We start from the raw sequence: 25,654 nt of genomic DNA on the forward strand, positions 1-25,654 counted from the left end.
TAAAAAAAAAAAAAAAAAAAAAAAAAAAAAATTGGTTTACTATTTACAAAAATAAAAAAGATATCAAATACTGTATAAAACCTAAAAAATATTTTATCTTAAAGAACTAAACAAAACATATGTAGAAAATAGATAAGAAATATTTTACTGACCACTCGTGCTTGGCTGCAGGTCATCAATGCCGCCACTTGATGTAGTGGGAGTTGTTTTTCACATAAACATGTTGATTTTTGTCTGAATTGTTTGTTTCCTTTTCTGCTTGTAAATTTCACAGTATGGCCGAAAAGCATCTTGTACCATTCGTTCAATCCCTGCAAATCGTTCGATGTTTGGGTCCATTTCCTCAAAATGTGTAAGAAGTTTATTTAGTAGAGAAAACCTTCAGATAACCCTATAGTGGTGAATTTTCTTTCTGGTTCTTCCTCATCTTCATTTTTCTCTTCTTCCGTCTTTTCTTCTTCGGCCATTCTTTCTTCTTCCAAAGCGATAAGTTCTTCATTTGTAAGTTCTCCAGATTCTTGCTCTAGCAGCTCCTCAACATCTTCCACTTCAATCTCTAGAGAAAGTCCATTTGCCAGTGTTACAATATTTTCCGTAACCATTTCAAGTTCATGTTTGCTATCAAATTCATCAATATTATTAACAAAATGCTGGACACAGTTTTTCCAGATTCCATTCATGCATTTCTTTGTCACAGCCTCCCACACGGCTGCAATACTTTTGATGCATTTATAAATATTGTACTGTTTCCAAAACCCTCGCAAAGATAGTTCTGGGTCAGCGTCTGTTGCGGCTATAGCTTGTGTGAAAGTGGTTCGAAGATAGTGCACCTTAAATGTGGAAATTGCCCCTTGGTCCATAGGCTGAATGAGTGGAGTTGTATTTGGCAGCAAATAAACAACTTTTACATCTGGATGGAGGTAGCCTAGGTGAGGAGGATGGCCAGGTGCATTATCTAAGATTAATACAATTTTGAAAGGAATTTCTTTCTCGAAGCAATATTCACGAACTTGAGGTACAAAACAATTTAGAAACCAGTCTTCAAACAATGTTTGAGTCATCCAGGCTTTTCGGTTTGAACGGAAGTATATAGGCAGAGTGTGCTTGTTTACATTCTTGAATGCACAGGAATTTTCAGAATGATAAATTAAAAAAGGCTTCAGTTTAAAACCTGCGATGTTCCCGCCAAGGAGCAAAGTTAGCCTATCTTTAAGTGCCTTAAAACCAGGCATGCTTTTGGCTTCTTGGTGAATGTAAGTGCGTTCTGGCATCCTTTTCCACAACAATCCAGTCTCATCCACGTTGAAAAGCTGCTCTGGTTGATATCCTCCTTCCGTAATAGTTTCATCCAGACTTTTAACAAACTCTTGAGCTCCTTCGACATCCGCACTTGCTGATTCTCCCGTGACTCAAACCCTATGAAGGTTGAATCTTCTTTTGAATCTTTTGAACCATCCTGTACTTGCTATAAATGTCTGAGTGTAATATTTTCCGGCACGTTTCTTCAGCATCTGAAAGAGACTTCTAGCCTTCGACTGCACTGTAAGAAGGCTTAAGGGTGTTCGCTTCTGTATCTGATCTTCCATCCAAAGAAACAATAATTTTTCCATTTCATGGATGGGCCCTGTACGTTGTTTTGTTATCACTGTTGCTCGCATGGGTGCCGAACCTTTAACAACTTCACGAATCCTTCTTTGTCTTTCAAAATCGTCGACACTGTAGAATGAGATAACTTAAAATCAAGTGTGATCGCGTTCACCTTCTTTCTTTCTTCATGCTGCTTGATCACTTTCATTTTGTGTCTAAATCAATGGCCTTTCTTTCTTTCTTGACAAGTCTAGGAGTAGACAAAGGCACTTTCCTTTTGGTTTACATGTTTAGGGGTTTTAAAAAAATGCTAATTGTAACACAAATATAACTGAACCAAAAATAGTGAACGTAATGTATGCAAACAGAGACTGAGACGCATGAATCATGACATACATACATCGGTAAGATGTTTTGTTCGACTGTGATGGCAAAGCTGACTAAACGGATTAAGACTAGCTTATTCGCGCCAAATACACATTACTGGGCAGTGGGCTGACGCTACATGCACAACTGTTCCCATTAGGCTTCGGGGACCAAATGGATAGGGCATGTGAGTGTAGTAGAAAAATCTGAGAGCACTGCATTAAGAGAGGGTTGACGTGCATATAGCATTCTTCCTAGCAACAATCTTGTATGTATGCTCAGTTCAGACTGAAACGCGGTGCCAGATGCAGTAGCAGTCATAAGTCGATGACTACCTGTATTGTTAAAAGCTGTAAATAGTCACATATTATTTATTATCGTACATTCATGTTTAATGCTTATTTTGTGCTGTATATGCAACAGGTGAACTAGTGTATATATATCACTGTAATGTATGCATTATTCTATCTAACAAATTAACACAATGCAATTTTCTGTTGTCAAATTATGTCATCACATACATAGAAGCTACGTATTATGTACATTTCATTTCCATGTGTGCCTGAAGAGAACTTATGATTTCTAAGTGTGAAAAATATTAAATTTGGGACATTGTGTAAAAATGAAATTTTTTTGGAAAATCTGCTTCTGAAACACTGGAAATTATGCATTAGGTTTACAGAGAGAATGTATGTTATCATACTGTGTTTGAATGGCAATGTGGATTCAAAGAAGAAAGAGAAAAGTTCAGCAGACAAAGATCATACTGGAAAACCTTTAACTGATTTATACCTGAAAAAAATTGAAACCGAAACAGAACATGCATCAGAAATGCAATGTGGCTGTTGGTAAACCTGCAGAAACTTACTATGGAATTTAAAGTGATGTGATTACATATCAGGTTTCTCAGCATGTGGTGCTCTAAATGCTTACAGATGATCAACACAATGAGTGGATGATCATTTTAAGCAATCTGAAAATGGCATCTGATAATGTACATTGTTCTTAGAGTCCATCATTGCCAAGGACAAGACTTGCTGTTTTCTCTATGACCCACAAATTAAGTGTGATATTTTTTTCATTTGCACAATCAAAAAATTTCAGTAAGACAGACTGAAAGGGGAAAGTAACGTTAGATTTTTTTTACCATTGCAGCATTGTACAATGCAAATTCATTCCTCAAGGGGTAACTGAATAATGATATATACAGATGTTGCACTAGTTGTAAGAATAATTTGGCAAAAAGCATCCACAACACTGGGCAGAGAAAGGCAAAGTTTTTGCATAACAATGCATACATAAACGACTTATTTTGAATGCAACAAGGGCTTGCTAAATACAATACAATACTGTTGCCTTACCACATACTCTTACTAGCCTGACACCTAGTCACGTGATTATTATTTTTTTTCTTCTGAAAATGAAACAATGTCTAATAAGGCAGTTGCTTACACAGCAAAGAAGTTATTGTTACAAGTAAAGATGCTCTCTATGCGTCTTTCTGGCTAAATAGCATAGAGAGCATCCAGTAACTGTATGGCAGAAAGAGCATTACTATTCAAGGAGAGTACTTTGAGAGTAGCTGTGTCTAGGTTTAATATGTGTCAGAGACACATATACATTAATACAGTTACCGTTAGAGCTCCAATGCAATTTGACACATGGACATTTTTCTGTTATGTTTGATTTGACAACTGGAAAATGGAAACCAGCTGGAATTATGAGCATTAAATTCACCAAAGAACATTTCTTATAAATCAGACGAAAGTTAAGCTGGGGGGGGGAGAATGTTTTCAGAGATCTGTAGAGTTAGGAGAGATTTAAGTGAATAGTTAACCAAAAGAACAGTTAAAGTTTGACTAAATCATGCTTCCAGTAGGCATGAAAAAAATCCTTCAATGAGCTACTTTGAGTACAAGCGAAAAACTAGAAACAAGTGATAAATAATAAGTACTGAAAACTCAGTTCCTTTATTTCAGATATTACATGGTTTAATTGAATAAACAATCAAAAAGAATAATTTAAAGTTTGGCCAGTCACATTAATGGAAACTAAACACAACAACATCACAAAGTTTATGAGGATGTTGTGAGCTAAGTGTTCAAGCAAAAGGCTAGAAATACAGGTTAAATTTCATTATAACAAAACTCTTGGGACTATTCAAATTACTTTGTTATACTTGATGAAGAAAAGAAAACAAATTATAAATTCATTTTATTTTTTATCAAGAAGTCAGTTATTTTCGATTGTCTCATATTTTTAGTAGTACCAGTATAAAAAATGAAAATTTCAATACCACTTAACTGATGTAAAATATTTTATGGGACATCAGTAGTAGAGAACAAACATGCATGAACTTTTTTCAGGCCATTTAAGACATATGATTGTGAAATTTCTTCATTAGGTGCCTCAACAACATTTTCATTGTCATCTTCGCTCTCAAACCTCATGTAGGTTATTGTTTGTTTGTTATTTGGTTTTTAGGAGCATTAGCAACTAAGGCCATATTGCTCTGGAGATGTGCGGTGGTCATTCCCTGACCTTTCCGCATCCTCTGTATTTGGTGGGCATGGGCTCGAACCCCGGTCTAATCAAAAAGTGTGTGCTACGCACTGCCGCTCCTGCCCACCTCTACGGAGGCGCCTCCTCATGTAGGCATTACACAAAAATGCCTGTATATTTTCAATAATTTTCTGGTCCATCAACTCACTTGTAGTCAATAAATTGTCATCTGCTTCTATGTAATCTTCACAATTAACTGTGTTCAGAACTCCCATGGCAGCAACTATAGAATTCCACATTCTTCAAACCTCATGTTCAACTTTCATATTTCAAGATCACTATTTGGAAGAACAGAAGTCTTCTTCAAACACATCATTTTGGATGTCTTTCATGTCTGGAGCTTTCTTTTTTGTTTTTTGAGGTCTTCTTTGACTGGCCCTTTAAGGATGTTGAAATATTGTTGATCAAATTCTACCTTGTTTTCTGTTTATAGAATTGGCCTGAACATTTTTATAAAAACTGATTCTTTAAATTTTCTTCTATTGAACTGTTGGTTGGTTGAAAGGACTGTAGGGTTGCTAAATTGCCATATATCTCCACACTGGAATGAATGGAGGGCAGTGTTGGACTTGCTTATTCTCCCGTGTTGGATGTCTTTTTATGTTCTTTTAGTCCAGAACTGAGTCGTCTATAACATTCCCCTATTTAGGTAACTTCACAGTTACAATATATTTTATAAATCAATCCTCTAGAATTGTTAGGGTTGTTGATCGGACGTTTTTCTATCTGTTTCATGGAAGATGATCCTTTGAAAAATGCAGTGACTTCGTATTTCCTTGCTTCTCTAGCTATTTTTTTTATTGATGTTAGGTATGCATGGTAAGCAGATAGATGGTCTTTTTGTAGGTTTTGGTTCTGGTTGGTTGAAGGCCTTGTTGCTATTCTCTATTGTTTTCTTTAAGATATGGAGAGCAAATTTGTTATTTAAGGTAAGTTTGGTGATTGCTTCTAATTCTTGTTAGAGGTTTCTCCCTTTGCAAATTCAGTGGGCTCCTAAAATAAATGATTTCAATATTTAGGTTTGAGAGGCTGTTTTTCTAGCAATTCATTTTCTAAATGGGCCATGAATATTTCCACCATGAGTGGGGAAAGGGCATTGCCCATGCTCAGGCCTGAGGTTTGGGAGTAGAAGGACTAGCTGAAGGAGAAAACAGTCTTCCCCCACCACAGAACAATGAGCTCTAATACCTCCGAGACTGGTAACAGCCTTGGGTCATCAAGACAGATGTGGCTGTCTAGGACTTCCAGGAGACATGTTTTTGCTTTATTCAAAGGTACTGTGGTGAACATAGAATCAACATTGAAAGACACTAGGATGTCATTTGTATTAATTTGCATATTTTTTAGTCTGGAGATTAAATATTGACTGTTCTTCAAAGTGTGCTGGCTACTAGGAATTACTTGGAAGAGGAGCTGAAAAAGCCATTTAGAAATTTTTTGTCCAGGATTAAGTCTACCACTAATGATTTATCTGGTTGGGAAACGTGGTTTATAAAGGTCCAAGGAGGCAAAACAGGCTGTTAACAGTACAGCCAAGTATGGTCTGATGATGGGTTCTGGCAACATTCCTGAAACATTACCTAATAAACATTACCTAATTGCACATTTAATCAATAAGGTTAAATAAACTAACTTTAAAAAAAAATCCATGTCGTATAAGATTGGTTATTTAGAGAGAAAAATTTTATGCTCTGCAACAACTTAATTCTCTGCTTGCACACATGCTAGTAGGCAAGGTCTGAAAATATGTCTGAAATGGCCACCCACATGAGAACCAACATAAGCAGGGATCAGGGTATAGCATCCAAACCATTCTCAGGAATGGCAAACCCTTTGTAACACAGAAATACTAAGTGGTAGCTTATTCATCACCTGATATAATACTACCACGCTGCTTAATGCCTAAAGTGGCAAAAAACTTATGCATGTTCCGTCTCCAGAGAAAATCTAGGGCAGGGGCTGCAAATGGTCAATCACAAAAAACATTTTGTTTGATCATGGTGCATAGAAATAAAAAATCAAATTTTCTGTAGAACATCAATATCACAAATCTCATTAATTTCATGCTTGATTTAGTTTTTAAGGTTGCCACCTCTCTATTAGTCTATTATGTCTATGAGTCATGTTCTGAGGTATACAGGGCATCACAACAAGATAAACATTCCTTATACTGAGGTAACAGCTTCAAAACAGTTTTTGCAACCCAACAGCTAGATAGTTTTCCTGACCAAACCTCATGGCAACATTCTAGAGTGTATCTGTTGCCAACCATGACAGGAAGGAGCCCAACTAGTGTATATGTGTGGGGCATTGCCAAGACCAAGTTATATTAAAGAGCTAGGTATATCTAAACATTTCACTGGTATCACTCCTTAACTCTTACTTCAGCTACATTGATGCATTAAGAATAGACAAACTAACTGAACAAACTTATCTGTTCAAAGAAATATACCTCCCAAAAACTTTCTAATTCATTTCAGAAATTTATGTTGTCTAAGTTATAATTTCAAAGGTGTCCATTTCCTTCACCAATCTGCTAAATACCACTTCCTTTTTCTAACATAATCTCAATTATCAATTACCTCACCAACCACTCACTCATTTGTTCAAATTATTTGTTCTATGATTCTTTCTGCTTTAAAGGTGTTCTACTTATCTTTGCTTGATATTCCTTGACAAAGACTTTTTAATCTGGATTGGGGATAGGTGTATGCAGAAGGGTGACAAGTGATGTGGGTAGTGTTTTTTTTTTTTTTTTGGCTGACACACAAAGAAAAAAATAAATAAAATAACACACACTTCCTACATCACCATTAATCACATCCTCAAACCTCATTTATAATCATTTTATAAATCTTCCATTCCTTCCTGCACAATTATCCACAGATCTTTGCCAATAGCGATGCTGAATCTTTTGCTATTACTAACCGCATGCCTAATACTCTTGATTTTTTTCTCATCCACGACCCTTCAAAGTACACATTAAGTTGTTGTGTAGGTATCTTGGATCACAACTTAGTGATGTCTCTTCTCCAACAGAGCCTATGTCCACTGGCTACTCTCAGCCTTGTACCACTTAGCACTTACAAGGATTCAAAATGTGATAAGCACTGCGATTCCTATTACTCTTTTACTTGGTTGTACAACTATTTAAATCTTGTGATCCCAATATTTGCTCTTATTGTAGCAAATATTTGTAGGAATGAAATTCTTTATTCCTCATTATGCCCTCTGTTCTTGTCCTTTATCTAAACCAGTGGTATTCAACTTTTTTTGCTGATATAATCGTTACAATTTTCTTGAAGAATATTTTACCCATTATATTCTTCACTATGAAATTTGTGTCCCCTAAATACATAATGAGGACTAGAGTGAACTAGACTAGACTAAACTCAAGAGTGAATTAATCTGATACGTAATTAATGCATATAAATTTTCCATATAGATATAAAAAATTTATAGATAATATTTCAACTGTTTCATGCCTCGGGGATGCACAAAAGGACATTGCATAGCCCTGAGGGTATGTGTACCACCAGCTAAATGCTAATGCTGTTCAGAAAAAAATATGGCATGTAAATTGGCTCAAATCCAAATCTTCAGCTTCATTTTCTGCCTACACCAATGCTCACAACAGTTTAAAAAAAAAAGTTATTAATAAATTCAAAATTGAGTTTTAAAAGATTAAGAGTAAGAAACTTGCTTCTTCTCAAAATGATAGTTGAGCTTCTTAGTCCCTTGGCAAAAAAAAAAGCTTTTGGCTACAATTTCTGTCCATCAATGCTTCAATCTCTGTTTCAACCACACTTACTCTTGCATTTGTAATCTTCGTAAATCCATTTCTAGCATACTGAATACATTCTATTCGATGCTTTCCTTGGTACTCTCACAAAAAGACATTAAAAACAATCCTGAACAATACTGATGCCAAGAAGTCTCTAGGAGCTGAGAACATTTCTCCATTCTTCTTAAAACCTGTGTGTAGAGTTAACTCCTGTTTTGTATCATATTTTCGGACACTTATTATTCCACTGGTGATTTTCCTTCTACATGTAAATTTGCTCATATCCAGTAAATTCTTAAAAGAGGTGACAAATCCCCTCCCTTCTTCCCACTGCACTTACCTAAAGTAACAGCAAAATCCATCACCCACAAACTCTTGTGCTATTTTGAAACTTTCCATCTCATTAATGATTATTAGCATTAACATTAGTAAAGGCATATGATGCAAGAAAGCAAGCTTATAACAGCATCAGCCAAAAAAAGTCTCTTGCAATATCTTGGCTTACATTACTCATCGTTGAACAAATTTAATGGAAAGTTTTGAAAAACTCAAGAAAAAAAAAATTTTTAGAAAAAATATTTCTAAGGTTTTTGATCATGTATGGCATAAAGGTCTTCTAAATAAGCTTCCATCTTATGTCTCTTTTTTAATTTGTGTAATTGGGTAATCAGTTACTTCTAATTACTTAATATGTGTGATGGTAGGTGGCTTTCTGTCTTCTGACTTCTACACAATACTGCAGTTTCCCAAGGTTCGGTTTTCTCATGAATCACCTTCTTCCACTGACAGTAATTCATATCCATAGTTCTGCAAATGATTGTACGCTACCCTTTGGTTTTGAGTTTGACAAACTTGCACTGCTCAAATAGTTACAACTTTTCAAGCATCCACCACCAGTTCTTTAAATGCTGATGCCCAAGTAATTTTCTTGTGTGGAAAAAAATATTAGTATCGGTCCTGTCTTATTTCTTTCAAAAAAGAGTCTGCTGTTCTCATATTCAACTTTGTCAATACTCAGATTTCCTAACACGATCACATATTTTTAATAGAGATAACCCTGACTTCTAACGTTTCATGGCATAAGCATGTCACATATATTGCTTCATATGCAAAGAAACAACAGGTTTTCATTTTCATTCTTAATGTTAGTTTTCTATTAAACAAACTATGACTCTCTACAATTGTAAACTGTTCCCACATCTGGCTGGGGTGTTGCCCCAAACCTTCTCTTAATCTCCTAGATTCTATCAAAAGAGGGCAGTCAGATTAATTATTGATCCTTACTTACAGACTCACTCCACACCCTACCACATAGGTGTTCGATTTCTCCAGTGTGCCATTCCTGAAGATATTTTGGCAGTGTTCTTTGGAATTGGTATCTGGTATTCTAATTTCAAACCATTCTGAAAATGTACATTAACTAGTCAATATCCATTCACAATTCAACTACAAACTCACAAAACTAACTTTTTCTGGAAAAGACTGCTGAGAGTTTGTGGATGCTAATCCTTCCTACATCTATTTTTTGGAACAATCTGCCTTTGTATTTCCTGAAAATAAACAATGCACAAATATTCACATCAATGTTAAGAGGTATTTTCCATCTTCTCAACCAGCACATGGTACTATAAGTTCCATGTTTGGGTAAGGAAAAAAAAAACTTTAAAACAGCAAATTACATAATAAAGAAAAATTCTGTGGCAGTGTGTATTTTTTTAGAGGAAAATTGCTATGAATTTTCAGTTAATGAGGTTTTACACACACACACAGAGAGAGAGAGAGAGAGAGAGAGAGAGAGAGAGAGAGAGAGAGAGAGAGAGAGAGAGAGAGAGAGAGAGAGAAGTGTGCGAGTTCCTGTACATTCATGCATACATGCTTACAACTGCTGGCTGAACCTTCTCGAGATGTTCTGCTGCTGCTTCTTCTACTGCCAGGACGACTACCACTACTGGCTGCTCTCTGTTAAAAAAAAAAAAAATAATAAATAATAATAAAAATATATGCTCACATCACATTTTCCTGGAACTTATTTTTTAAATTTAACATACAGCAATATACTATATTAACACAATGTTTTAAAAAAAGTCAAACAATGTGAATGTTTGAGAAAAATACAGGCTGTCCCTTTTAATATAATAAAAAAATTCTCCCATTTCATGTTAAAAATTATGTACAGTTGAGCCTCACAGATTCAGCAATCCACTTTCTGGCACTTTTCTTTTAAAGAAATGGGGAAATCTGACAAACCATTTTAGAAACAGTAAACATGGTTTCTGGGTTGGCCATTCATCAAAGCAATGTGTTAGAGTTGGTTGTGCAGGGTATACTATTATAGTATATTATTCCACCTCAGTACCATACAAGAGATTGTACAGACCCTAATCTAATTCTATTAGAAAATCAACAGAAGCACAGAAGAGGATATGTTCAGTATGACTGAAGATTAATCAAGATTGCCAATGCAAGAGCCAAAGGAAAAGTAAGATGTCAATAAGTCAACTTTTATCTTTAGATAAAACTGACTTACCAACAAATAATATGTGATATTATACTGTATTAACAGCAGGTAGAAAAACTACTGTATCTGTATATTTTTGAAATTTAAAATAAAACATTATTAAATTTTCAAGGGAAAGGTCATTTCTCTAGAAAACTTAACACTCAATATTTTCAGGAAATATATAACGAACAGATTTATAAGTTTGTAGAGCTTGCTTATGCTAATTATTTATATGGATAGATAGAAGGCTCAATATTATCATTTACACAATGTGTGAGCTGATGCTTATACAGCATCAGCCCCCCCACATCCCCATCCCCTCTCATAATTTTCTAATTCTTCCTTAAATTTATTCAAAATATCCACTTCTACAATACCAGTCAGAATTTTGCTCCAAAAATCAATCACCCTCTGGCTGAATGCAAATTTCTGCTCATCTATCCCACAACCTCCTTCCTCAATTTAAATTTATACCTCCCCCCCTTAATGTGTGTTGTCTGAGCAAGGATAAGGATGGCATTAACATTTAGTTTACTCAATCTATTCAAAGCCTCACCTCAATCATATTCTCTTACAGGTGTCAGTTTCCAGAACTGAAGTCTTTCTTGGTAAGAGTACAATTTCACCCTCACCCCTGACTAATCTCACTGTTGTTCTCTGCACTTATTTCAAGATTCACATCCTGAAATGAGGTTTCCAGACCTGTATGCAGTACTCAATATGTGGCCTAAATCTTATACAATGGGATTACTGTCTCCTTATCCCTTCTGACAAAATTCTTGTATATCATTGACAAAATCACATGAGCTGTCTTGGCAATCTATCTGCACTGCTCAGAGAACTTTATAATAGTCTGACTGCATTACCCCAAGGTCTTTTACATTCTCTACTATCTTCATTGTGGCAAAATACAGTTGGTATGCTGTTTGGGTATCAGTGCTATGGCCGACCGGGCTAGCCGAGTGGGTAAAGTACCTGCCCGGCAACCCAAAGGTCGCGGGTTCGATTCCCGCCTCGGGCTTGGATCAAAGTACTGCAAAAACCTTGGGAGGTGCAATATGGCCACAGAAGCCGATGCGCCAACAACTACCAAATCAATCAGTGCTATCCATATCAGTAACTTGAATTTGTCAATGTTAAACTTCAAATGCCCTCTTAGCCTATCTGCCTAACTTTTCTAGACCTTGTTGCAGTGGTATACCTTGGTTATTGTCATTAATCACCCTGCCAACCTTTGTATCATTTGCAAACTTTAACATTCACCTGATATGCATTCATCAATATTATCATTAATAAATATAAATTAGTATATATATTTACTAATATACTATAATAGTATACTAATATATTATAATAGTATACTAATATATATATTAGTATAAATATAAATTAGTAAACAATAAACCCAGGGAAGGGGCACTCCACTAATAACTTATTTAAACTGTTGTAAACTTTGGTGTGGGCAGAAAATCATAGAGATTTGGATGCCATATGCTTAATTCTTAACCTGAGCAGCCTTAGCACATTTGTTGGAAAACTACAATTTACATAAAGGAGAAGAGGTTTGGGTAATATGGAGAACACAGCATTTTATTCCTAAACAAATAATAATAATTTGAGACTTGACTTTTTTCAAATTGGAGGTAGGGATGTGTGTGTATAAGAAAGACACAAACAGACTTGCCTGGTCTTTAATTTCTTTGGCTTTTTCTGCTTTTTTTAATTTTATGGCATAGTCAGCTGCTTCTTGCAGTCCAAGATCTGTACACAATCGTACCAAAAACTTCAAACCTTAAAAATAAGATATGATATAATGTATTAACACCAAGTAGAAGTAAACCATTATACATTTTAAAAATTTAAAATAAACCAATATAAAATTTCTCTATAAAACTTACATTCGATATTTTCTGGGAATTTACGATGAATAGATTTATAAGTTTGCAGAGCTTGCTGATAGTTACCACTGCGGCGATGACAAGTTGCTACCATCAACTGCCACTTCACTTGATTTGGTCTTATGGGGGAAAAAACAAATACAATAATTAGTGAGAGTGCTAATGAATAATAAATAAAAATATACAATTTCTTTAAGCATATGAAGAACTTTTAAAGTGGTTAACAGCAAATAGGGAAACAGTAAGCAAACAAAACAAAAATACTATTTTTTATTAGGGGAAGGAGAAAATTCTGAAATATAGCAGCATAATAAAATGAAATAAACATAATGTTATGTCTATTTGTATTTTATAAAAAGCAATTCATCAATCAAAACAAAGTGCAGTAAGCTTTTTGTTTTACTGCATTATACTTCAGAAAACTGTGAAACAATGAGAATTTTAAAACTGAAAACTTTTAGATATTAAAATTATAAACAATTTATTAAAACATTTAAAGATAACACTACCCGACAAAATTTTTTTTTCTTCATACCTCTGGAACGAAAGTTGGTTATTCTGAACAAAATTAACGTCCTGATTATGAAAATATCAATCTTTTACTTCTGTCACGTCTACATCAAAAGATATATAAATTTTTTAAATTCCTTGTTTTTATACAATATCAGCATACATGGTTGTAATTATTACACACAATATATGTTACTTAGACATGTTTCCCCACTCAATAATTTCCTTTTATACTCCAGATTTCTTTCCCGTTTAAGGAACCAACAGTAATCTTCCACCATGGCAGAGTCCCAGCGACCTTGCTATTGTTTTTCCATTGCAGATAAGTCCTGGTGGAAGCGCTCTCCTTGTTCATCACTGACATCTGCTAAGTTTTCAAAAGAAATCCAGATGAGAATGAAGGAAATGCATTTTCAATGACATTCGGCACCCCATGTTCTTGTAATATTTCAGCAAGTTTGTCATCAGTTGCTCATAGTTCTCTTCTTTTTTCTTTCTGAGGAATCCATGTACCACATCCTTGAAAGATCTCCATGCAGCCAGTTCAACATCATTCAGGTTTCTTTGAAATTCATCTTTTAGGAGCTTTCTTATTTGAGGACCTATGAAAATTCCTTCCTTCAGCTTTGCATGAGATAATTTTGGAAACATTTTCAGCAAATATGCAAATCCTCTGCTTTCTTTATCCAGTGCCTTAGTGAAATTCTTAATCAGTCCAAGCAGGGGCTCACATCTGGTGAGTATGGGCTTGGCACACCCAGGGTACTGAGCTGGATATCATCATTTTTTTCTTCCTTGGTGATTCCCTTCTGCATCTCTCTCTCTGTCTGTCTGTCTCTCTCTCTCTCTCTCTCTCTCTCTCAGGGTAACTCAGAAATTTTTTTTTTGAAGCCTGGTGCAGCAAAAGCCCCAGGCTTCCTTGCACCATATGGCATAAGGATAATAATAATAATAAAGGGGGAAGAAAAAACCTTTTGTGGATCAACCAATGGAACATACTTTACATTTCTTTTGCTGGGAATACATTCATCTCTTTTGTCCCAGTGTTGTACGACACAGTGTTTTGCTGTTGCATGACTATCCCACAAACACAGGAAACAACAGTATTTAGTGAAACCACCTTGCAACCAAACAAGCAGTTCAATCACTTTGAGATCACCACAAATATTCCAACCATAGTCATTGTAACATATAGCAGCAAGAATCTGGGACATACTGTCATAGGTTTCTTTCAGGCCAACAGCATGAACAAGAGGAATTGATGGAAAAGTATTTCTATTACGAAGCAATACTGCTTTCAAACTTAGCTTTGACACATCAATGAACAAATGCCATTCTGAGGTATTGTGATCAGTTCGTGCATAAGACCAACGACATCTTTGCAGACACACGTTTTCCATTGCAAAATATCTTGAAAACTCTTCATTTCGCTTATGGTATATTGTAATGTTTGTACCTTTGGCGAGTAAGTTCCACTGTTGTAATCTGGATCCGAGTAATTCAGCCTTCTCTTTGGGTAAGCCCAAGTCTCTGATCAAATCGCTTAATTCTTCTTGTTAAATGTAGTGTGAGGCCTTTTCTTTTTCTGGCTCTTAGTCCAAATCATGTGAAGTACATGGTTCCGCAATATCTGGTAAAATGATTTCTTCTGTACCTTCATCACTACTTCCAATACCCCAAGATTTTGGTGGCACAGGTACTGGCAGTTCTTTACTGTGTGGCACTGGCCTAATTGCTGATGGGATATTTGATGCGGTGCTTGCCCTTTTTGGAAATACCTTTTATTTTTGTCATGCAGAAATAGCAGTCATCGAAATGATTCTTGTGCTTGTGCCACACCATAGGGATGGCAAAAGTTAATGCTCTAAGCTTGCCATATAACAACAGCCTTAAGTTAGCTGTACAAGTAATACAACAGATATGTGGAGCCCAATTTTTTTCTTGGTCACTGATCTTGCAGCCGAAGTACAATGAATATGCAACTTTTGCCACATTGTATATTTTCTTCCTCTGAGTTTTTGGGGTTAAGTGTCCACAAACATAGCAGAAGTTGTCTGGGTGATTGATGTAAGTTCTGTGCTTTGTCTTCTCCATTTTAACAATGCATTAACCTAAACACAGTAAAAGCAATTGGTAAATTTGAAAAGAAGGTGAATTCTTGTAGCATAGTTTATCATACACTATATATTGAACAGTTGAATGGTGTAATAAAATTAATAAAAATATTGACTTGTCTAGAAAAGTGCATCAAAATCAAAATATATTATATTGCAAGAACAGTAATGATGTACTTGTTTAACTTTTAGCCCAATAAACAAAACCAACCAAAAGTTAATAAGTTTAAAAATTGTATTTCAAACATGAATGATATCTTTGTACAGAATCCAGTTATCTATCTATATCTTAAAACTGAGACGTGATAGGAAATTTTTATAATTGATTTTAAATTCTATGCATAAAACTTGATCAGAAACAACCATTGATTTGCTGGAGGTAAAAATCATGTTGGATAGAGTAATTAACACAATTTTATGATGAGTGGTTAAGGTTGATCACCTAAACACACAAGCATTAGAAGCAGTAAAAAATGGTGTCAGACTGTCAAAGTGTAGAACAGCACTATGTTATGAAATTTCTGTTAAAAGAGAAAGTGAAACCAGCTGAAATTAGCATTAGTAGAGGCATATGATGCAAGAAAGCAAGCTTATGCAGCATCAGCCAAAAAAAAAAAAAAAACGCTCCCATTTCACCCCTCCGTTTGTCCCAAATACCTGTCCAGCTCAGCCTTAAATTTATTTAGGCTATCAACTTCCACAACAAAGGATGGAAGTCTGTTCCATCAACCAACTACCCGCTGGCTAAAGGCAAACTTCCACACATCTACCTACATCTGACTTTCCTCAATTTGAATTTATGCCCTCTCAGGTGATTATTCTGAGCAAGAGGAAGAATCCCATCAGCACTGAGCATGCTCAAACCATTCAAGGCTTTATACACCTCAATCAGATTACCTCGCAGGTGCCTAGTCTCCAACACAGTAATTTGCCAAACTTAAGCCTTTCTTCGTAAGAGTAACCCTTTGTTCCATTCACTAATCTTGTTGCCCTTCTCTGTACTCATTCCAACAGCTCTACATCCTTCTTAAAATGAGGCCCCCCAGACCTCTATACAATACTGAAGGTGTGCCCTGACCATTGCCTTATACAAGGGGATAATCACCTCCTTATCCCTGCTAGAAAAATTCCTGTATATCATTGACAAGGCACCATAAGCTACTCTTGCAGACCGTCTGCACTGCTCAGAAAACTTCATATCTGCCTGCACAATCTCCCCCAGGTCCTTTTCGTTCTCTACCACTGTCACTGTAGTGCCACAGAGTTGATACGTTACTCTGGGGTTACTGCTTCCCATATGTAATACTTTACATTTGTCAATGTTAAACTTCATTTGCCACCTCTCAGCCCATCTGCTCAACTTTTCTAGATTCTGTTGCAGCAGCGTACTGTCATTAGCGTCCTTAACAACCCTACCAACCTTTGTATCATCTGCAAACTTGGACATTAAGCTTGATATACCATCATCAATATTATTTATAAATACAGAAAACAACAATGAACACAATACTGAACCCTGAGGGACTCCACTAATAAAATTAGTCGACGATGAGTAGTATCCATTTATTACCACTCTGTTTTCTCCCACTCAACCATCCCTTTATCCATAGCAGCAATTTGCCTCCAATTTTTTCAGCAGTCTTCCATGTGCAACAGTATCAAAAGCTTTTCTAAGATCCAAATATATGACATCAAAGTTATTCCCTGCATCCAGTTCCTTTGTGACCACATCATAGTATCCAATTAAATTGGTCAAGCAAGACCTTCCCTTAACAAAACCATGCTGTGTCCAAGCTATAGGGCTTTCCAATAGTAACGCTCGATTTTTGTAACGCAATAAAACAAATTGTGAGAGTGATAGTGATCTATTTTTATTTTTATTATGAAGTATATGTGTTAACATTATGTTTTAAAAATTATATCAGATAAATGTCCGCCGCGGCTTTGTCTGGTTTGGTTAATCCTGGATACCCAATTGGTGATGACGTTATCGCATAAAAGTGGCTCAATTTCAGCAATAACGCGCCTAATGTTGGCCTTTAAGGCGGCAACCGTCCGTGGTTTGTTAGCATAGACTTTGGATTTTAGAAAGCCCCAGAGAAAAAAATCCAGTGGCGTTAGGTCGCAGGATCTGGGCGGCCAATTAACGTCACCATTTCGCGATATAACGGAACCTTCAAATTTCTCATGCAATAGTGTTACTGTATCACGTGCCGTATGGCACGTAGCACCGTCTTGCTGAAACCAAATGTTTGTTAGATCGATTCCATCCACTGCAGGCCAAAAAAAATCTCTTATCATAGCCCTGTATCGCTCACCGTTGACCGTAAGTGCCACTTCTTCTTCGTTTTCGAAAAAATACGGACCGATTATTCCGCCGGACCAAAGTGTACACCATACCGTAACTTTTTCGGAATGTAGTGGGACCTCATGAATCTCCCGTGGGTTTTCGTCGCTCCAAATTCGGCAATTTTGCTTGTTAACAAAGCCACTTAACCAGAAATGAGCCTCGTCACTAAACATTATTTTTCGCCCAAAATCAGGATCGACCTCCAACTGCTCTAGCGCCCAATCAGCGAATGCACGCCGCTGCGCATGATCGTTGGGCTTTAGTTGTTGGGTTAATTGCACTTTATAAGGGTGAAGCCCTAAGTCCTTATGCAGGATTCGCCAAGTTGTCGTCGAAGACAGGCCAAGTTCTTGAGCCCGACGCGGAATGGACTGTTGCGGATTCTCACGCACACTTTCCCGGACTGCAGCAATATTTTCAACGGATCTTGCGTTTCGCTGACGTACAGGCACTTTCAGATTTGCCACAGACCCAGTTGCTTCGAATTTGTTTATTAAACGGCGAATTGTGGATTCTGAAGGACGTTCGTTGACACCATAAACTGCACGGAGTGCACGAAACGTTTGACGAATAGAACATTGGTTTTGATAATAATTTTTTACAATTTCGACTCGTTGCTCAGTCGTGTAACGCTCCATAATAAAATGCAGAGACTAACTGAATACGGCTACCAAAGATACCACCAGTGTGACTGTCGACTTCGTCATGCGCTGTTGCCAAACATCGAGCGTTACTATTGGAAAACCCTTTATAACTGAAGTCTTGTCTAGATGATTCTGTAGTGCTTCTTTAACCAGTGCCTCCATTAATTTTCCTGGAACAGAAGTTAAACTGACAGGTCTATAATTACTTGTGTCGCCCTTTGATCCTCCTTTGTGAATTGGCGTCATGATTGCACATCTCCAGTCCATGGGTACCTCCCCTGAGTCCAAATCAGCTCTCATAATTATGGCTAAGGGTTTGCTTACTTCCTTTGCTGCCTTCTTTAATATAACTGGATAGATCCCATCCACCCCAGGTGCCTTTTTTATGTTTATCTTCAGCAATTCCTCCTCCACTTTCCTCTTAGTTATTACAAAACCATCTAGCTCACTGCCAGAGTTTAACTCACCTCTGGCATTCCCCTCCCTGAATAACTCCTAATTCTCTGAAAGTCATACACACATAACTGTCATAATTTGTACATGATCCTATCATGTGTAAGAGTGTATAACTGGTGCAATATGTTTTTCGGAAGCTGTAAAGCAGTTCAGAACCCACTGGTTGGATAGTTACATGCAGTCAATAGCTTGTAATGGCTCTAAACGTTCATCATGGTAAGGAGCTGATTTTGGGAAAAGACAAATTACTTTGTTGACACTGCAATGAAAGTATGCTTAAATGTTGGAAGAGGCAATTTTAATGGACACTAATTGTTCAAGAATGTATGTGCACAGTGGGTACAAAGCTGCTGACCAGAAGGTATGTGTTGCTGTTTCCTCGAAACATCTGAACTGATTTGATTTTGGAGGGGGAATGCATTTCTGTAGCAAACAGTGACTTGTGATAAGATATGGGTATACTACATCATCCAAAATCGGAGAGATACAATATGGAATGGTGTGACAAAGAATTCCCTACCACTCAAAAAATTCAAAACAAAACCTTCAGCTGGCAAGATCACATCAAGTGTCTTGGTATTCAAAAAGTTTGATTATTGCTAATTTTCTGCTACCTTGTGCAACAGTAATGCTCAGTATTATGACAACTTGCCTTTCAATGATGAGCATACAGAATTATGGGAGAAAAGGCCTGGTATACTGTCAAAGCAAATCATTCTGCTGCATGACAATGCAAATCCACACACAGTGAATTTGACAATGACACTGGAAACCTTGCAATATCACTGTTTAAATTATCCAATGTTTGTAGTTCAAATCATCCAATATTCTTTTGATTGTTCATGATTTGACAATGACAACACTGTCAAATTATGAGCCACCATCTTATTTTTGTTTGAATTTGGTCCCCAATGATTATTATTTGTTTGGAAAACTGCAGACACATATGGGAGACAAAAATTCAAAACAGATAAACTGAAGTTGCAGTGGCTTGAACTGGTTTGTAGTCAACCTACTTCTTTAACACTGTCAGCATCAGCACCTTGCCACAACACTGGAAGAATGTGTCAGTGTAGAGGGATTTGCCAGTATGTTGTCAGTAAAAATACAAGAATGCAGCTGTTGTATGATAGATTATAATCAAGAGCATTTTTCTTTTTTTAAGTGAACAAGATCAAAGTGATTTTGTTAGTAATTGCTTGGCAGTTTCATTATACCTGGTTTCTTCACTGTAGACTTCTCATTCCAAAATTTTAAGAAACAGCCAAAAGGGATAAAAGAATAAAGAGGAATAGAATAATCTATTTAATAAAGTTAATAAATAATAAATTAAGCATGTAGATAAACTGGCAAAAAGTGGACATCCAAATGCTGCTGATTGAGCAAGCTACTAATGGGTACCCTTTTACCTGTACATACATGGATTTTTACATTTAGTTTGACAATTTACTTGTTTAGATTTATTTCAAAAACCAGAAAAATCCAAAGACCAGCAATTGCCAGGTTCTGAGGCTGTTACTTTTCGGATGTTCAGCCTATATTTATATCACTGATAAATATTCTAAAGCAGCGTAGCCCAAGAGATGAACCCTGAGGATCCCCAAATTTTGTTATAGGAAATTAACACACTTGCTGCTACTGATGTGTATATGCATCAAAATGATATGTTGCGATGTGTATATGCATCAAAAGGATGTGTCATGATGTGCATGTGTATTCAAACAATGTGTCATGACATTCAAGAGAGAAGATGTGAATGGATGTCTGCTGCTAGTCAAGGGGGATATGGTCCCTCCAACTGCAATAAAGGATTGACAATGATGCTGCATGCTATTGATGCAGCTATAAAGAAGTCCAGGTGACAATGTCTACTGATTCATAAGAGATTTTTAAGTCCCTGGAGAGATTATGGAGGTGATTGGAAGGTAGCAAATACGTCTTGCAAGGATAAAAAGGAAATGCAATAGGAAGATAATATAGAATTATCATTCTACTGGATTTAATAGGACCTCAATCTATTATAGCAGTAGTGCTATTCAATCACCATGGACAGTCTACCTTTGGGTACATAAGACTTGTTTTCAGATGGATAGATAGGTTTGATGACACCAGTTTCTTCTCTCATCCCTCTGACAAAAAAATCAGGTTTTTTCTCTTAACATGCATCTATAATTAGTAGTATTTTAAATATTTTCTCCTGCTTTCAGTTAAATGATTAAATTAATGAACAACACATTTATTGAAGTTATGCATGAAAACTTGTGGTTCATATAATAGTTTTCTATGGTACATTTCATTAGAAAAGGTATTGCCATGCCCAAAGAGAATTTACAAGTAGATGATTTTAGCTGATGAAACAGCAGCTAATTTTTTCCGGCTATTTTTATGGCTCATATCATTCAAATTAAAGTGAGTTTCAACATGCTACTAACTATGTAGTGATGGTAGCAGTGTTTTAACTTTTTTTCTACAGAGTTTTTTTTTTTACAGTGTCTGAATTTGCAACATGTGGCAAATTTAGACACAATAAAAAACACATTCATTTATTTAACCATATAATACAGTGCTTCTGGACTGACATCCAAACACAGTTGGAATTTACTCAGGAAACTACTAGTTACTTTCTCTAATTCATTTGCATTATCAACACAATTTGAAAACTATAAATGCATGTAGTCAGAAATAAATAGTAATATGTACTCATATGTTTGTCATTGTCATTTTAAATGGAGCCTTTCATCTAGACCTTTGCCACAAGAAAATTTGTGTGATTGGATATCCCAGATGTAACACCCACTAGTAAATGATTTCATACTGATCTTCAGTTTATCTAAAGGCCAGTGGATAAATGACCCATTTTCTCATTTAGATAATTAAGATTATTTCTGATATCTATTTTTCTCCAATTCAGGTGGTGAGTAGAGTATTCAAAGAGCAGTAAATGGATATTCTCAATTGTTTAGAAAAGTACATGGCGATGTACTTTTCTAAACATCTACATGTACTTAGAAAAGTACATGTAGATGCAAAATACCCATTCAGTTTATCAGTTATTTGAGCAGGATCATCAATAGTTGAACCATCTATGTTAAGTGGACCAATCTGATTGGTCCACTTAACATACCCTTCCTTCTAGAGTTTACATAAGCAAAGAACTCTTTGCTGTTTTACTTTGCATCCTTTGCCAAAGATTTCTCGTAATCTGCCTTTGCCTGCCTAACCTCCTTTGTGACTTGATTACAGACTAGCTTATATCTGCCGTAGGCTTCTGTGTCACCTGATAATTTATATGCATCACATCCATTTTTCTTCTCTGCCATGAGCCTCATTAATTTATCTGCAGTTGTTGGTTGACTCTTCAACTCTGAAAAGTTAATTTCTGTCAACCAATAATCGAGTGAGGCTGCTAAACTGGTTCAATATCAATCTAAAATCTGCTAATGTAACGTTCAAAGTGCATTTCCAGATCTGAAATCCACTGCTGAGCTTCTGCCTTCTTCCACTGAATGTATGAATTTTATCCACCATCTTTTATGACCATAAAGGAACTTTACTATAAAATAGTATTGCATATATACTAGCTTTGTCTTTTGTTTAGTAAGTCAATCTTCACAAAATGACTTCAATATACCAATCAACTATTCAGTCTCTCCACTATCAAATTTACAGATACAGAACAAAAAATTAATCATTGTGGTATTTAAGGCATATAACAGATTGAACATGTGTATCATCTACACTTCTTTGCTTAGAGCACTGAAATTAGAGGATTACCCATTTTCTCTATTTACAAGTATACCAGCTGTGACAGAAGAAACAAGGGTTTCCACCACAAAAGATGTGGAACAGAAAGGATGTTAGTGAATGGCAAAAGAAATTATAGCATTTGGCAGGTCTAAAAGACATCCTGTTAAAGAAGTAGCTGAATTTGCTGGTGTTTCAGAAAGACAGTATTATGAGTATTTGAGGAATGGTATGAGTCAAAATCAATTAGAAATCAGTGGCAGAAAAATGGTTGAAAGTCTGTACTATTGTAATTGCAATGAATACTGCATTTTATAAATGAAAAAGTTAATTCAAACAAGATAAGAACTGCTGCAAAGAGCCAACTATACACATTATAGCTAATATCTGAGAGAACATTGTAAAGAGAATTACATAACATGGATATTTCGAGTAGAGTTCCCCAGAAAAGACCAATTATAACAACTGTGCATAGAAAAGCCTAATTAATATGGACTAAAAGGCATAAAAACTGGACTGCTGATGATTGGAAAACTGTCATATGGTCTTAGAAATCCAAATTTTGCCTATACTGCAATGATGGATGATCAAGTTCACAGGAAAAGCAACAAGGCATTTAATCCAGACTCAGTTCAAAGTGTTGTAGGTCTCCTACCGACCAGAATGGATCAAGCTGGCTACACAAATATTCCAGATGATCAGGTTGTGCTTGCTTGCTTTTGAAGTTACAGGTGATCAAGTAGTGCCTTTGGCTAAACATCTGAGGGACACTCATGGCTTTGTTACTCTAAGACAGTAGAGGTGAACTGGACATCTACTGTTTTAAATTGGCACAAAGAACACAAAGGAATGGTAAGACACTTATATTGATTAGCCAAGTCATAAGATTTAAATCCTGTAGAGAACATATGGTACTATCTTGAACAGAAAGTAAAAAAGAACACAACAACATTATCCACGAAACCTGAATGAATTATGGGCTCAACTGTTTTCAGAATGGCCTAACGTTGATATAAACTATTTGAGGAGTCTAGCTGAATCCCTACCAACAAGAATTCATGAAGTGATTCATGCTAAGGGAGGGGTTACACATTATTAATTGAAAAATTGCACAGGTGACCAATTTTTTGCTGTCTGCCAACAAAGCTCACTGAGCTTCTGATAAATATTTGCAAGAGCTGCAAAACCCTCAATACTTGCAAAAATTTCAGATTGCAAGCTGTTCCACACAAAGCTCTTTTGTTAAGATGTCTAGCTCTCATGACTGAAGGATACACTCAGTGATCATTGAATTGTGATCCTCAATCTTTCACCTAATAGTGTGTTGGGTGACTTTGCACAGATAACAGCCACTATTTGCCTAGGCATTGACTGCACTAGATGTCTGAAGGCATCCTAAGGGATCTGCAGCATTGCTGCCTGCAAGGCTTTTCACAGTGTTGGAATAGATGACAATTTTCTATTCATACACCTCACTTCCCATTCCTATGCAAGAAGGATAGGTGGAACAGGACCTGGGTATGTCTGCCAGGGGCAAGAGTTGATGATGTTGTAGAGCAGATATAATTTTTTAAGGACACAAAAGGTGATCTTGTTGTACATGTTGGAACTAATGACATTAAGAGTAAGAGATCTGCAGATTTACTAAACAAGTACAGGTTGAAAAAAAGTTGCGAGTTAGGGTGGAATGTGCAAGTGTCTGCAATTCTGCCCAGACACAATAGGCGGGAGTATATGATGAGAGCCTTGTTGATCAATTTGGCCTTGGAGAGATTGTGCAAGGCTCAAGGGGTAGACTTTTTTTCAGCATGGTCTGTGTTTGTTGACAGGAGAGACTGCTTCTACAGGTGCAAGAATATTTTCTGATGCTATCGAGGCAGTGTTAGGTGGGTTGGAAAACTGCTAACTTGGGGGGGGGGAGGGAATACACAGACTAAAAGATTAACAGTGGCTGCAGGCAGAGGCAAAAATGATTCTTCACTGCTTCTATTAGAATGAGCAGCAGCCTGGAAAGCAAGGCAATGGAGATTTCCAGGACTGCTGGAAGTCATAGTGGAACAAGTAAATACGTGGGCTGTGTTAGGGTAATTAAGAGTAAAAACAGGTGCACGTATACTTGCATGTTTACCAATGCAAGGAATATAGTTAATAAATTTGATGAGCTTGAAGCGCTAATCAAGACATCAAAGGTAGATACTGTTGGAATATCAGAGACATGGTGTCACACAGACATAAGCAGTGCAGAAATGGAATTTGGGGCATACAATGTGTACAGAAAGGATAGACAGGACAGGAAGGGAGGAGGGGTTATGCTTTTAGTTAAGAAACACATAAAATCTAAGGAAGTTTGTTTGTTTTGAGATTTATTAGGCGCATCGGCAAGTATGGCCATAGTGCGCCATACATATGGTAAGTATGCATGCCATTTCTTCTCAAATAGAGATAATGGGGAAAATAAGGTACCAGAAAGTAATTTTTAACTAACTAAAGGAGGTGATATACTTTAATCATCTTGAGAAAGTTATAAATGCTTGAGACATTTGTTTCATTATTTAAAAGTGAAGTAAGTGTAGGAGGATCTTCTGTTATGGCTGGAGTGCAAAGATTCTGGCGTTCTCTTGTATATTTTGTGCATTCAACAAGAATGTGTTTCACTGAAAGCATTGTATTACAGTGATGACACTGAGGGGGTATCTCTCCTCTTAAAAGATAACCACGAGTGATATTTGTGTGACCTATTCGCAGACGAGCCAATATTACCTCCTGATGTCGGATTGAACTGAAGCTGGAAGGCCATCGCTCAAGGTTTGGCTTGATACTTCGAAGCTTATTGTTAGGTTGATTTTCCCATTGGCACATGCATTTTTCCTGGATTATTGGTCGATAGTCTTGATGAGGCACTTTCCACTTGTTCTCGGGTGGTAGGTGAGCTAATTTGGCAGCATTGTCCGCTAGTTCATTTCCAGGAATTGCCATATGTCCTGGGACCCAGCAGAAGTGTATGTTTTTCCCAAGTTCTGATAAGGTATGTAAAGAGCTGACTATTCCTTTCACGACTGGGTGGGTGATGTTCATGATATTTTTTAGTGCTTGAAGTGCACTTAAAGAATCTGTGAAAATTATGCTGTTGTTAATATCA

General features: G+C 36.4%; 1 protein-coding gene across 4 annotated transcripts in view; it reads right to left on the bottom strand.

The window, feature by feature from the left end:
* Positions 1 to 25,654, bottom strand: part of nompB (intraflagellar transport protein 88-like protein nompB) — a 226,029-nt gene that overhangs the window by 15,200 nt on the left and 185,175 nt on the right. For 3 of the 4 annotated variants that reach the window (XM_090383716.1, XM_090383697.1, XM_090383689.1), the window contains exons 22-24: positions 12,698 to 12,816; positions 12,484 to 12,590; positions 10,180 to 10,258 (exon numbers count right to left, since the gene is read on the bottom strand). In XM_090383716.1, the coding sequence (XP_090239842.1) occupies positions 10,180 to 10,258; positions 12,484 to 12,590; positions 12,698 to 12,816 (305 nt within the window). The remainder of the gene's footprint in view (positions 1 to 10,179; positions 10,259 to 12,483; positions 12,591 to 12,697; positions 12,817 to 25,654) is intronic. The other variant, XM_090383706.1, reaches the window with a different exon arrangement.

Source organism: Mastigoproctus giganteus, chromosome 1, assembly GCF_048544385.1.
Source record: "Mastigoproctus giganteus isolate SK-2022 chromosome 1, ASM4854438v1, whole genome shotgun sequence".
Taxonomy (NCBI): domain Eukaryota; kingdom Metazoa; phylum Arthropoda; class Arachnida; order Uropygi; family Thelyphonidae; genus Mastigoproctus; species Mastigoproctus giganteus.